Consider the following 15,234-nt stretch of genomic DNA (forward strand, 5'->3'; position numbering starts at 1 on the left):
GACCTTAAAATAAAGTGTGACCAATAAAATAATTAAACTGAAATTAATATTTAACGTCCATTCATTTATTGGCCAAGCAGCTGTATAATAAATAGGACCGAACAGTTGAACAGTTATTACAGCTGTAGACAGAGGTTCACCTGGTCTTGAGGATCCATCTTTGTCATCATGCGGTCCTCTAAAAGATTAAAGGTCAGAACTTGTAGCACATATAACTGGTGGGCCATTTCATCATTTATGGGTCTGTTACTCCTGATCACATTCTGAAAAACAAGAAAGAGAATTTTAGACAGATGGAGAACATTGCACTGCTGTGCAGATATTACTTTCCTTTTCTAAAACATCACTTTTGTTTTATATTCATCACTTTGATCTGCATTTTATGTATAAAAGAAGCTACACAAATAATAACACTACAACTACTACTACCTACTACTTTCCCAGGCCTTGAAGAAAATGAAATTTTCTGCATCAATTACATGAGAGCAATATCAGAGAGAGATGTTTATGTCCAGACTGGCAAGCTGCCATACTACACATACTATTTTGATAATATGTATACTGTGCACTTACGCTGAGGATGATTGAGCGCAGCTGCTTCTGTGCTAGAATGTGAGCCATCTCCTACAATCCAACAAAACATTGAGTCACCTTAGTTCTCACAGACTCATACACACACAAATTCAATAACCTCTTCAAAAGGTGTAGCTCTACAAACATATGAAACATCTCAGTCAAACAGCAGTTAAATCACCTACAGAGGCTTTACCTCAACTAGAGAGCACTTACTGTAAGAGGACAATCAAGGATGTTCACATTGTCCTCATCAAACTACCATTACGAGCACAGCGAGGGGAAGAAATAATGAGAGAACGAGAAAGAAAAAGAGAAGAGAAAAGAAGCGAGAGAAAGCAGAGGCATTTTGTTAGTAGCACAGAAATGAGAGGTCAGCAAAACAGACCTGAAGAAACTGTAAATCCACATTTAGGGTATGAGGCAGTTACACGAGCCCGCTGTGACTCTTAAGTCACTCTCTCTTACTTAAAGCTGCTGTAAGCAATTTTTTAATACCACACAATAAAATGTCCGACTACCTGACAGATATCACAAAACTAGGTGCCCTGAGAAACCACACAGCCCTGGGCTCTGTAAAGAGCTAGCATGTGTTAGCCAATCGGAAAAAAGTCTCTGTCCGACTCACTGTCTGTCATTCATTTCACATGTTCAGGTTTTGCTGGCGTCGAGTTTTCTGAAATATCTTTGGAGAGCGGGAATGAGTGAGGGGTGATATAATTCAGTGGCTAAGTCTAAGGGGAGTTAGCAATATGGCTAATTTAGCTTACAACAGCTTCATGATACTAGTTAGTTTTATAATGGTTTACTTAAGTTTACCAAAACTACATCAATGTAAGTACTGTACAAAAACGAAAGGTGGACTATTAAGGTGTGGTCATATTAGTAACATTTCAGAGAAAAAAAAAAGTCAGCAATGTATAAAACACAGTTCCCATGGAAGCTCTCTCTTGGACAACACAGAAAATTTGTGCGAACGTAAACCTGTTAAGAAATCCGCATTCTAATCTTATGTGATAGTCGTAATTGCATGGATTCCTACTAAAATTACTGGATTTTGCCCATTAAAATTTGCAGAATAATGGTGAATGTGAACACACATTTAAAGCTTGTTGTCCCACTCAATTGGCTATCAAAAATAACAGGCATTAAATATGGGTGGAGGCTGAAAGGAAATGATCTGAGCAGAAAAACACACATATTGCACGCTTACAAAGACACAAATAGACACTCATACAGGTACAAAATACAAAATTATGCCAAATTAAGCGACATTTGCATAACTTTTCACAAAGCGAACGTCTTGATCTGCATTCTAAGTTCCTATGTTTCCAGCATCAAGTCATTTTTATGTCCCCACTAATACTAAAATGCTGCATGAATGGACAGAATTGCCTGAATGACTAAAATGTAGGGTGATGCTATTGACAGTCACAGCTTGTTAGAACAAAAATTTAGACAAACATGGAAGTGATTCACTTGACATTTTCTCACGTCTTGCCTGATGAAGACACAGTGTCATTATTTAGTCCAGACAACAACAAACAACTGGAGAAAAAAAAGAAAAGAAAATGGGTTTGTGTGTGTGCTGTACCTGTCTCTTCTCCTCAGGGGCTTTGAGGAACAACGCATTAATCACTGCGATGGTGTAAGTCTGAATGTCCTGATCCGTCCTGTTCCCAGAGAGAAAAAAAACAAAAACTAAGAGTGGCAATTAAAGGTAAAGCTCACCAAAATTTGTCATTGTTTACAACAAAAGCATATAGCTACTAAGGTTTGTTAAGCACCAAAAGCTTGATGCCCAGAAGTACATATTCAGACTTGCATGGGCTATATGGTCCAACAAAGTGGTGGATTTTTGTAATTTTTGGATTCTGGCAGTCACTATGCTTTCACTATCCTGAGAAAAGCAGCATGAACATTCTTCAAAATTTATTAAACTTGCGTTCCACAAAAAATAAAAAGCAATAGAAGTTTAAAATGGATAAATAACTGACATTTTTTCATTTTTGGCTCAACTTTTTCTTTAAATAATCTCAATTTGATAACTACATTTGCAAAGAGCTATCAATTGTCCGTACCCTTGCAGATGGGGGATGAGCTGGCCAATGGTGATTTCTTGAGCCACCTTCTGGTAGAGATCTTGACTGTTGAGCACCATTGATTCCAGGATGGCTAGAGACCTCTGGAGTACAGCAGTGTCCATGGCAGATTTACACACATAACTGGCAATCTGAGGATGAAGTGAGAGGGGCTTTGATTGGTTAAAAAAGATGCACAGAAATCTGAACACTGGAGTGTTTAAAAGCTAGAGTGCCATCAAAACAGAGTATGAACATGGTGCAGTTCCGTGTATTGAGATTTATAAATTCCCATTTTTAAAACTATCAAACATTGTCCTCTTTGTGCATACCATAAAAATAAATACATTTTTTTAAATAAATGAGTGCTGCAGGGATAATGTAAAAACCAGAAATGAGCATTTTAGCTCATGGTTTAGCTCTGAAATAAGGTCTGTGGTTAACACAAGGTCAAGATACTTTCACGCTTTATTCTACAACATAAGATATATCAGTAATACATTTAAAGATTTTACTCGTCTTGAAGAAGTGGCTAAATGGGACTCCAGAAGCTGTCCGTCACAACTGAACTAGTAAATTAATCTACTCTAGTCACTTTTACAGCATTGCGGTGTTCATAATCACACTCCTTCATCAAACTTTCAGGGGAAATGTTTTTGAACAAAGACTAAGAGATGTCAGAACACAATGGTAGTGACATTATAGTCTTGTGCCCCTGGTGTTGGTCTTTTACAGCTTAAGTCTAGCTTTTGTTTTTAGGCTTCAAAACCCAAGGCTGTGTTAATTTTTGAAGATTATCATGATGAAAAAAAATGTTGGTCACAGAATTTATATTCTAAAAGGGACCAGTGTGATGCAGACATCCCTGCACTTCATGGAAAGTGCCAGCAACTTCTGAAAAGACTTCCACTGATACCCATGTGGACGCACCTTCTTGATAAAGGCCACGGAGAAGGTGTCCCAGGAGACAATGCCATGGTCCATGAGCTCCACGAAGGCCGTCAGTGTAAAGGAGAGCAGGTCACCAAAGCTAAAAAAGACAAGACAACAGCCACTAGCCACGTCTCTACCGCTCACCTGCACTGAAAGAACAGCGAAGCCTCAGCTTTACAGAGCGATAGCAAGCGAGAAGAATCAAGTACTGGTGCAGCCGAAGAACAGGAGGACATGGAGTCAGTCCAGCTGATGTTCCTGTCCTTCAGAAGAGCAGTGAATGCCAGAGAGTTTGGCAGCAGGAGCAGCAGTGGAATTACACTGGCAGAAATGATCAGTGGTATCATGCAGCAGTTTGTTTTTGGGACATTACAGTTATGATGGCTGAACATACAACAAATTATTCTAGGAATATTTAGGTTGAATACAACTTAAAGGGATAGTTCACCCAAAAATGAAAATTCTGTCATCATTTACTCACCCTCAAGTAGGTCCAAACCTGTATGAATTTCTTCGTTCTGCCGAACACAAAGGAAAATATTTTAAAGAAAGTTTGTAAGCAGGCTGTTTTGGGGCACCATTGACTTTCATCCATAGTAGGAAAAAAAATACTATGGAAGTCAATGGTGCCCCAGAACTGCTATGTTTCCCACATTCTTCAGAATATCTTCCTTTGTGTTCAGCAAAACAAAGACATTCATACAGGTTTGGAACTATTTGAGGGTGAGTAAATGACAGAATTTTCATTTTTGGGTGAACTATCCCTTTAAAGGGATAGTTCACCCAAAAACGACCATTGTGATCATTTAAACTCTCATTCTGCTCCAAACCTGTATGACTCTCTTTCTTTTGTGGAACAGTGTTCAAATCAAGTCAAGCAAGTTTTATTGTTATTCCACTATATGTGGCTGGAGACATATAAAAGGAATGAAATGTCGTGCCTAAAGACCATGGTGCTACATATTTAAACGCATATAAACCTACACATAGCTAACCTACTTAAAAGAAATCTAACTCTAAATATACTTTACATAAATACTGTACATATACTGTAAACATGTACTTTTGATTTACACAGTGCCATGGTACAGAAATGCAGAAGTGCTATTATAGCGTTATTTATTTACTTTAAATAACTTTTTATATTTTATTATTACATTAGATTGTATTAATACATTTTATTAATAGATAGCTTTTTATATTTTGTTTTATTTTTGTGCTTCTTTGGGGGGTTTTGGTTGTTTTAAATATTAGCCTACTATACAGCTTTAATTTCAGATTTTTAATTTATAGTAATTTTAGTACTTCAACTTCAACTGATTTTAATTCAGATTATTTCCAAAGAAACATTTCTGTTATTAATTAAGTTTTTCTAATGCTTAAATTTTATTTCAGCTTTCAATTTTCAATTCTTTCAATTCAGTTTTAGCCAACAATAAGAACATTGGTGGAGCACACAATTCTGTAAAATATCTCTTTTTATGTTCCACAAAAAGGTCATTCAATTTTGGAACAACGTGGGAGTAAGTAAATGATGACAGAATTTAATTTTCGTATTTGGATTAACTTCAATAAACAGCAAGCTGTGATTGCACAGAAAATTATTTTGTACCTCAATTTGAGGAAAAAAAGTAAATCTATTGGGCAAAGCTACTATCATACAAGCATGTTACTGATGCTGTCGATAATAGGGTAATTTGTGTTAAACCTCAAATATTCCTTTAAGTAATAAGACTTAATTACTCCAGAGTTTTGAGTAAATCAGACCTTAATTAAATCAGATAGTGTCTATAAAATCTAATTTACAAATCCCCAGTATGTGCGACAGCTTTCTAGGTTAAAATTTTTGGATTTAAAATGAATAACACTGCCTCCTATCATCACAAATACCTCAGTTCATGCCTTCTCGTTATTTCTCATCATAAAAATACAGGTGGTAACGGTAAAACTTACAACATAACAAAAAATACAGCTTTTGACCCCCCCCCCCAAAAAATAAAAACACTTCAGGCCAAGACATCTCAACTTACAAAAACATAAATACAAATAATAACAATTTCTAAAGAACATAAAAGGCAGAGTCCTACATATGAAACAGAAAAGACTTAATAAAGTTGCCTGCATTGAGCTTAGTGTTGAGTATTTGAGGGCAGCAGGGAGTTAATACAGCATAAGTTAGACCTCATAATAAAAGACATTAGTTTGAACAGCAACTCATAAATGTACCACTGGGAGCAGGAAGTATTTGCAGCTGGAATTGGGCAAAACCCTACAAATAATTACCATGGTGACATTGAGAGATGATGAAATCTCACAAAGGGATATTTAATGTGGAGTAAATGTAATGTACATGAAATGTGACATGAGTTTAGCTGAGGTCACTGGTTGTTTATGACAACCAATCATTTTAGAGGGATCCTGGGCAACAGGACTTTAAGCATCAAGCAGTGTTTTGATTAACTTTAAGAGGAATGGTGTGTGTTACAATCATGGAAATGTGAGCACATAATCTTGTCGATAAATGGAAGAAAAAAAAAAGTTTCCCAAAGGTTAGTGCAAAGTTCCCCCCTAAAGCACCAATGTTGCCCAATACCACATGCAAAAGAAAGAAAGATGATTTGGTTACATGGAAATAACATCCAAACAAAACCATAAAATCATCAGAAAAATGGTAGTGACTGCAGCAGTTGCCAAAGTCTTTCCATCGCTTTGATTGGTTTTGAGCACTGAGGCCAGAGCCCGATCATGCAGAGACTCGGCCTGGAGATTAGAGGGTAAGTGACAGGGGGGTTATCCAGCTCGAGGGGAGGGGCTTACCAGGGCTTCATAATCTTCTGCAGTTTCTGATACCGTCTGAAAAGATTTAAAAACTTTGACGTCAGGGAGACAGAAACACACAGTCAGGGTCCAAATATTCCTTTCTGAACCCATTATGACAATTACATTAGGAAAATCTGTGGAAAACCCATTGTTAAGGTTTAAAGCACAATACAGAACATCTTAAAAATCCAGTGAGGCATGAGCTGAGAGAAACACATAGCTGAACATTAAAAACCCTTTCTGAGAGACAAAAAGCATGCAAAGCAGAACACTGGGAGAAGAAGACTGCCAACACACACACACACTGCCTTTACATGCATTTAATGCATGACATGTGCTTAACTCCCTGTGGTGTTATGAGCAAGTGTGAAGGATTACCAAAAGTATCCATCACAAATCATCATGTATTATATTGCATTCATTTACGACTCAAACGTGGCTCTTGTTTCCTCTCATGGTCCTGTCAGCAGGGCTATAATATGGCTCATCCTGTTTGGTCATTAAAGCTGAGACACATTTCTGAACCAATGACTTGCACTGTACTTTTAAAACCCATTTAGTTTCATATAGGTTAAATTTGGGACCATACACTCTCAGAAAAAAAAAAAAAAATAATAAAAAAAAAAGGTACAAAATGGGCCGGTTCATTTTCAAAAACTACAAATATGTACCATTTAGGTACTAATATGCATCCTTTAGAGGTAAATGTACAAAGGTGTAGCTTTTGAAAATATACCACCCCAGTGACAGCTTTTGTACCTTTTTTTTTTTTTTGATGTAGAAGACTGATACAATTATCACATTTGACGTGTATTGTTTACAGAGTCTATTTGTTTTACATGCTTGCACACTTGTACGTATGTAAGTGGTACAACTGTGGAAAAAACAACAAAGCCTCATTTCTGAACACATAACTGATTATAAAAGTGCTGTTATATTAAGTAAAGAATAAGACAGTATCGTAAAAACAAAGAAACGTATTGCGTTATTTAATGCATTTATTCATGGTGTATTCAGAAATCATTCTAAAATGCTAAATTGCTGTTCAAGAAGCATTTCTTATTATTATCAATGTTGAAATCAGTTATGCATCTTAGTATTTTTTTGTGGAAACTGTGGTATATATTGTTTTCAGGATTCCTGATTAACAGAAATTTTAAAATATTTTGTAACCTTATAGATGTCCTTGCTGATTAAAAGTATTATTTTTTTGTGAAAAAAAAATCTTACTGACCTTAAATTCGAACAGTAGTTTATGTCTATCTACAAGTGTAGTTTATTGGGAATTGAAGACTCCTATTGAACATATAAAGCAAACCATGAATACACCATTAATAAATGCAATGAATAAAACAATATATGCACCAATCCGGGAAAAATAAACGATTAACCATGGATACCTAACATGTAATAAATAATACCATTCATTGCTTTTTAACACTTTTAACAATACACTACGATTTAATGCATTGACTTTGCTTCACTTAATGTGAAGCAACAAACTTTAGCGTTTTCAAGTTCCATTTGGATCTTATCGATCAACTGTGCAAATTTCGATTAAGTAGTTTCCCTATGCTGGTTACAATTATGACCAAAATTCAATCACAATTTAAAAACTTGTGCTACACTTTTTTTCCACAGAGTGCTACAGCAGCACATGACCAGTAGAGGGAGCTACTACACCACTACCAGCCAGCAACATTCATGCCCCATGATGTCAGAGTACTTGCTCCATACCCTCAAGAGTGCTGTCATGCTTAAGTCTTTTGAATAATCATTGCCTGGTCAGTGGCTAACAGGAATTCACGGCAAGAATGTGAGACAGTGTGTATTTGTGTGCATGTGCGTGTCCACTTGGATTCTTAACGGTATGAAAGGACTGCATAGAAACCCACACATAGGCTCTTTGAGGTCAGGAGCTGTTGACACAGAGCTGCTTTATATAAAACATATTTCCATGGTCAGCTCTCCAGTGTACCGAAATGTTGAAACACCTCAGCTGGCGGCACAGAGCTCCGATAAGTAAAAACGCAGCTATTGATTCAGTGAAGTAAAACCAACATCCCAACGGCAGCCTAATTTCACTCAACCGGCGAAGCACCAGAGGGAAATTACTTCTGCTCATGCAAGAAAATTAATGTAGTAGGCAATTCAGATAAATATTCTTCCACAACTACGTGAAGTGTGAAAAGAGCCACCGGAGTCATACGACCTTGACAAATGAAGAAAGGACAGGCATAATTAGGTTAGCATGTAACGGAAAACAAAGGCATGAGTCTGAAGTTCACCAGTTGGAGAGGAAACATTCAGTTTGATAGACAACCTTGTCTTTCCTCAAACAATTTCTTCCCTACAGCTTCCCTATACTGTTTTCTCCTAGCCTCCTTTGTGTTTCTTTAACGCATTATTATTCCTTGACTCAGCCTCCAAATGTGTTTTTCCAGTCCCAGTTTTCTCCCTCCATGTTTCTGTACTCTGTCTCACTACTAAGGCGGTTTGTGTCTGCTGGCAGAGCTCGGCTTCCTCATGGGACCGTCCGTATAGGAGTTGAAAAAGCGCCAGCTCAGCAGACAGTCTATCTCCGCTTTAACCTTCAACTGAGATGGTCAAGCCACACGGCTGCTTTATATCACAGAGGAGACTGGAGGAGGGAGTGAATTGTATACACTTCATTTATTATTAATAGACCCGTGTCTGATATAAAATATCTGCAGTTTATTTGGATGGTGCATCTCTTATGTGATTGAGTTGGAAGGTGCATTGTTTGTGCTGTGATTGCAGCATCAAAAAACACTACAAAGCGTCCTCAATCACAACATGTGCTCTCAATCACGTTTTAAATCACAACACAACACTGTGGCTCTGTGTCCTTAATCACAACCCAACGTTGTGGCTTCAAACCAAACACAACAAAGTGCAAGGTCCTCAATCACAACACAAATAACAACGTGCCCTCAAATACAAAACATGCTTTTAATCACATCAAAACACAACTGTCCTTAAACACTTAGATGTGCTTTAATGTCCTTAAACACAACATGCTCACAGAAACAACACTTGAGGGCACTTTGTTGTGTTGTTGTTTTGAGGCCAGTGTTATGTTGTGTGTCTGACAGCATGTGCTATTGTGTTTGATCACACTTTGTTGATTTTGGTTTGAAGCCACAACGTTGGGTTGTGATTAAGGAGACATTGTGTTGTTTTGTGTTTTAGGGCATGTCATATTTTTATTTATTTTATTATTTTTTGGAAGGTGTGTCACTGGGTAGCATTTAAAGGCTATTATGTATTATCGATGCCAAATTGTTGTTGTTGTTCTCTGAGAAAACTATACTACCGTTAAGAAGTTACTCCAGTCTTCAGTGTCACATGATCCTTCAGAAATCATTTCTTACATTTCTTATATTTCTTATTACCAATGTTGAAAACAGTTGTCAGAAACTATAATTTAAAAAAATTCTTGATGAATGAAAAGTTCCAAAGAACAGCATTTATTTACATAGAAATATTTTGTAACCTTATAAAGGTGTTATGTGCTAAATAAAAGTATCAGTTTCTTGAAAAATAAATAAATCTTACTGACCTAATGGTAGATTGTGTCTATCTACAAGTTTAGTTTATTGGGATTTGAAGTCTCCCTTCAGAGAAATCTGAATAGGCTTCATCACAAAGAACAGTGCAAGTCACTAGCTGTGTTTTTATTCAGGTTTGAATAGCTTAAGCCCTGCTAAGAGGACACATAAATGAGTGAATATCATGAGCACTGTAATGGTAACAGAGAGATAGAAGGAAAAGTAGCCAGAGCAACAAACAGTTACTTACTCTGTGCCACTCTCCACCATCTGTGTGAGCAGCGAGATGCCGTCGAGGTTGATGAACTCTTGAGCAAAGGTGATGTCTCGTGAAGAGTTGGCCAGATCCTTCAGAGCGTCCAGCTTCATGTCCATGCTGGACGACTGGATGCGCTCGTGCAGCTGCTGGGCCATCTGGGCCTGTTACCATGGCCACATAAGAGGCGTGTTAATGAGAGTGTGACAGATCGTCATGTTGGAGGTCAGGCCTTTTAGTCAGACAACTCAAAGAAGAAGGTGAGACTGCACTTCTCTAAATTACTGCCTCGCTGAATCCACAATCATTCCCTCATTAGAGAGTATTAATCATGCCAGTGTGTCAGTTAATGGTTTTTACATACTGCATTTATCATTTCAATACAGATGACTAAATATAAACTATTCTCCAAGTTATATTCAAATAAATGAAAATTTAGTTTATGTATTATAAATTTCTGCATTTGCAGTGGCCCCAAAAAGTATTTGGATACTTAAGACACACTTATATGACAATCAAAGATACATTTTTAGCAGTATTCATTATTATTTTAGCATCATTGTGACACTATTATAGTTAATATCTTCATTTTTTATTTTGTTGTGTGTTTTTTTTTTTTAAATGTCTACATAGCATAATAAAAACGAATAAAAATATGAAAACTATATATGGTTTTTATTACTTTTTATTTAAATTATTTTAGTACATCAAGCTAAACTTACATTGTTTAGCGTTGCATTGGCAACTACCAAAAAAAAAATAATAATAATAATAATAATAAACAATAAATAAAACACTTTAACTGAAATAAAACTTCTTTTTTTTTAATGGTTGTGGTTTTATTTAACTGCAATAACTATGGACAATGCAGAAGTGGCATTAACATGAGTTTTCAGTGATCGGTGATCCTTTTCTGACCATAATCGACAAGACTTATATTATTTTAAATGATCTGATTTAAATGACTAACATTTAAAAAAAAAACGCAATTTGTTTACAGATGACAACTGCATTATATGCAAAATATCAAACCAATTACATAAATTAATGGAGTGACTTAAAATTCCAAATACTTTTTGTATTAACTGTAATCTGATTTCCATCTCTCTTCTCTTCAAACTAAACTTGCTTTGATCACCTTAAAAAAAAGCACCTTTACTGCACTAATGTAACCGAACACAGCATTATAAATATATGCTTCATCATAAACACTACAGAATTGCTTTCTTCTGTGAAACCTATTGAAACTGTACCGAGCACTGATGACTGTTAAATATCAGTGGCGGCTGGTGCAGAACATCACAGGAAGAGAAACAGTCATTGTTGTCATTATGCTAGAGGGGACGGTTTCAAATGTCACAGACATCAGCTTTAAATATCATCATTCCCAAGCCGCAAATTCAGACGGGTCATATGAACAGCAGTTTCTGAATGAAATATTCATTCTAATATAATGCGGCTTCAAAACAACAATACATTTTTATAACAAAGAGCCAATCCGTAACCGGCAGAGAGAAAATAATGACAGCTGGGCACATTTACGCCTTCACAGGTCACACAAGAATGTTTCTCAGCTGCTGACACTTTAGGAAGCTTTGGTAATGTAACCTATCACCCCTCACATCTGAAGGATTACAGGCCCCAGCTGGACGGGGCAGAGCTTCAGAGGATAAAAGGCAGGTCCCTTCTGCTGATAAAGCCTTTAGAAATGCCAAAAAAACATATATAAACTCAAATGTGCTACTCACAGCTGACGTAGTAAGCCGCAGAATGGAGCCGTTTTTGATGTTGTTGCGATTCTGGGGGGGGGTAAGAGGCATTATGCACTGGTATGAGGCATTTTTTTTAATTATTGAGCTTAGCAATACAGCTTCTTTTTTAAATTTGGCATTTAACCTTTTCAGTGATGTAGAAGTTGGTTGAGTCAGCATTCTGCAGGGCAAAGGTTTCAGGGTTTGGCAAGTTCCACCTAACGAGAGAAAATTCAGATAATCATCAGAGATGCAGTGTTACAATCTACATGTTGTTAATGGTAGCAAGGTTTTTTTGAAACAACAACGATGCTCATGGTAAACAGTACTGCACTTTTAAACACTACTTAATTATTAGACAATACACGGAGGTAAAATTAGGGGTGGGCGATATACCAGTAGACAAAATTAACCAGTAGAAATTTGTCAATGGTAGAGATTTTGGACTATCGTCTATATCGCAGTTACACGCTCAAATGAAGTTGCTGTGCTACATGGTCACGAAAACTTATCGTTTACATGCGTTAAGCAATGAGGTTTAAAAACAAGTGATTTTAAGTCGTTGAAACAATCAGCAGTGAAAGATAACTAATTTCGCTATATTCGCGCTCTGTTTGAGCTTCTGAGTGCTGTCAGAGAGGCGTACGCACGTGAAGACGGTGCTCATAGAGCGTGGGAGTATTGAACAGAGTTATGTTTGCCGCTCTATAGGCCTTGAATGATTAAAAACACACTTGTATGTGTCAAAATGCCCATCTTTGCAAGTATCCTCATAAACAGTCATTTTTGTCTTAAGTGAAAACAAACAGCTGAGAAAGAAAGCACATGTGTAACAGTATATTGGATCTGGGCAGCTCTTAAAGTGACAGCAGTCTAATATTCCTGCTGTCTGTAATCAAACATCAAAAGAGAAAATCTCTCACTGATCTTGACAACCACTTTTGTAACTTTAAAGGGGTCATATGATGCGATTTCTTGTTTTCCTTTTCTTTAGTGTGTTATGTAGCTGTTTGTGCATGTATAAGATCTGCAGAGTTACAAAGCGCAAAGTCTCCCACAAAAGTATTTATTCTATATAAAAGAGAAGGCTGATCCAGACCGGGCTAAAACGCCTCATTAAAACACGCCCCCACATGTCCACGTCACGATGTGGAAATATTTGCGTAATGCCGCCCAAATGTGCACACAAAGAAAGAAGGTGTGGTTTCAGTAACCACAGTAGTGTTAATGCAGCCATGTCAGGGAGACACTGTGTTTCTATGCGAAAGCAAAAGCAATTTATTTGTCCTTATGGAAGTAGATGCAATTAGGAATCATTGTTAAGATTTGTTTACAACAGAACAGCACAACCCAAATGTTCGAATTTGTGCAACGCATTTTATGGACGACAGTTTTGTGAACCTAGGAGAGTACAAGGCTGGCTGTGAACAAAAGGCTATTTCAAAAAAAAAAAAAAAAAAGGGTCAATTCTGACTTTGCTATGACAATCTGGCGCTTCTGAATCAGCGACTGTAACAGAGTTCCCACACCTTGGTTAACTTCAAATTCAAGGACCTTTCAAGGACTTTCCAGGTCCAATATCCTCAAATTCAAGGACTTAATGTGGGGACACATTTCAAGTGAGAGCAAAGGTTACATCACGTCACCTTGTAAGATACATTGTTACAGTTTTCATGTGTGAGATAACCTGCTTCATGTGTTTTTGTTTTTTTTTTGCATTTAATTTTGGCCATATGACAGAAATCTGATATTTGTCGTATTTCTGTTTTGCATAAAATTGAATAATATTTGGTACATACTATACTGTATTCTAAAATGATCTGATATTAACTTTTGCATGGATTTTATTGAAAAGAGCTTAGGCTCATGTAACCAGAAGTTTTAAGATATATGAATATGCTTTTAAGTTTTTCTTGCCTCATGGTTTTACATTATCTTAACAAGCAAAGCAATTCAACATTACATCTTCTGGATTTCTGGCAATCCATTCTTTGTAATCTTCTTTGGTGAGCCAAATATCTTGAAACTTGCATTTTCCAGTCATCACGTTTCAGCGGTTTCAGCCTATTTTTGCAATGTTTCACGGTGTGTCTGTGAAAAGTTGAGGTACCATCTTAGTAGTTTCGTGTGCGTGTGAACGTCATGGCAACGAACAACACAAAGTACCTCATGTGCGAAACACTTAACGTAACGCATAAATGTGCAACGTAAATCAAGCAAGCTAGTATGCACAAAGTGTTGGCGAAATAATACATTAGCGGACCGGAGGGAATAATATGGAATTTTCAAGGACCTGTATCCATGTTTGTTTATTTTCAAAAACTTTCCAGGGCCTTGAAAATTTTTAATCAGATTCACAAACTTTCAAGGATTTCAAGGACCTGTGGGAACCCTGCTGTAAGTATGTTTTGTTATTAGTTTAAGTATTTGCTAATGACTGTTCAAATGCGGCGTTTTGGGCAGCGTAGAGTAATGCATTGTGTGTGTGTGTGTGTGTGGAACAGGGTCACATCACAACGGAGTGAACAGCCTGTCAGAAATCATAGCACATCAGCGGTCTTAACCACGGCTTGTGTACTGCATCATCACTGTGTCTATCACGCGAATCTGTTCCCCTCTCGGGCTTGAACTGATGGTAAAACTAACGACATTATTAACCGTCTTGATATTTACTTTAAAAGCTGAAGCTCGCGATTATGGTAAGGATTACATTTCCAATGCGCATTTGTGGTGTTCGGCCAATCACAATGCACTGTGTCAGCTGGCCAGTCAGAGCAGACTGTGCTTGTCGGAAGGAGGGGCTTTGTTGAAAACGACGCATCTGAGAGAAGCGGGGTATAGAGGACCTACAATAATGTACAGTATTTGAAAAATAATGTGCTTTTTGAACATTAAAGCATGTTAACATTTTGTTATACCAAATACACAAAATAATAATCTTTAAAATAGCATCATATGACCCCTTTAATAAGAAGAAATATATATTTAATTTACACAATGAAAAATATGCAGTGTTTTTATACATTTGATTACTTTATACAGTGTATTTCTTATTTATTTGTAACACTTTAGTTTTTTTGTCCTATTGCTTGCAATTTCTTATTCTTATTTAATTGCTGATTTTATACTTGTCTTCCATGAGTTTTTTTTTATTATTTAGGCTAGTATTAGTGGGGGGTGACAAGAATGATGTCGACACTGGTGACAAGAATGATGAAATTTCTATGATATCAAAAATGTTGATATTA

The 15,234-nt window shown here is 36.7% G+C and overlaps 1 protein-coding gene across 5 annotated transcripts in view; it reads right to left on the minus strand.

Annotated features, from left to right (window-relative positions):
* The window catches only part of elmo1 (engulfment and cell motility 1 (ced-12 homolog, C. elegans)), a 93,890-nt gene that overhangs the window by 38,291 nt on the left and 40,365 nt on the right, over window positions 1-15,234 (minus strand). For 2 of the 5 annotated variants that reach the window (XM_058753012.1, XM_058753011.1), the window contains exons 4-13: window positions 12,132-12,204; window positions 11,984-12,034; window positions 10,230-10,399; window positions 6,405-6,440; window positions 3,585-3,684; window positions 2,655-2,806; window positions 2,168-2,246; window positions 790-831; window positions 574-624; window positions 141-263 (exon numbers count right to left, since the gene is read on the minus strand). In XM_058753012.1, coding sequence (XP_058608995.1) covers window positions 141-263; window positions 574-624; window positions 790-831; window positions 2,168-2,246; window positions 2,655-2,806; window positions 3,585-3,684; window positions 6,405-6,440; window positions 10,230-10,399; window positions 11,984-12,034; window positions 12,132-12,204 — 877 coding nt within the window. The remainder of the gene's footprint in view (window positions 1-140; window positions 264-573; window positions 625-789; window positions 832-2,167; window positions 2,247-2,654; window positions 2,807-3,584; window positions 3,685-6,404; window positions 6,441-10,229; window positions 10,400-11,983; window positions 12,035-12,131; window positions 12,205-15,234) is intronic. The other 3 variants (XM_058753014.1, XM_058753015.1, XM_058753016.1) reach the window with 3 other exon arrangements.

Source organism: Onychostoma macrolepis, chromosome 19, assembly GCF_012432095.1.
Source record: "Onychostoma macrolepis isolate SWU-2019 chromosome 19, ASM1243209v1, whole genome shotgun sequence".
NCBI lineage: Eukaryota > Metazoa > Chordata > Actinopteri > Cypriniformes > Cyprinidae > Onychostoma > Onychostoma macrolepis.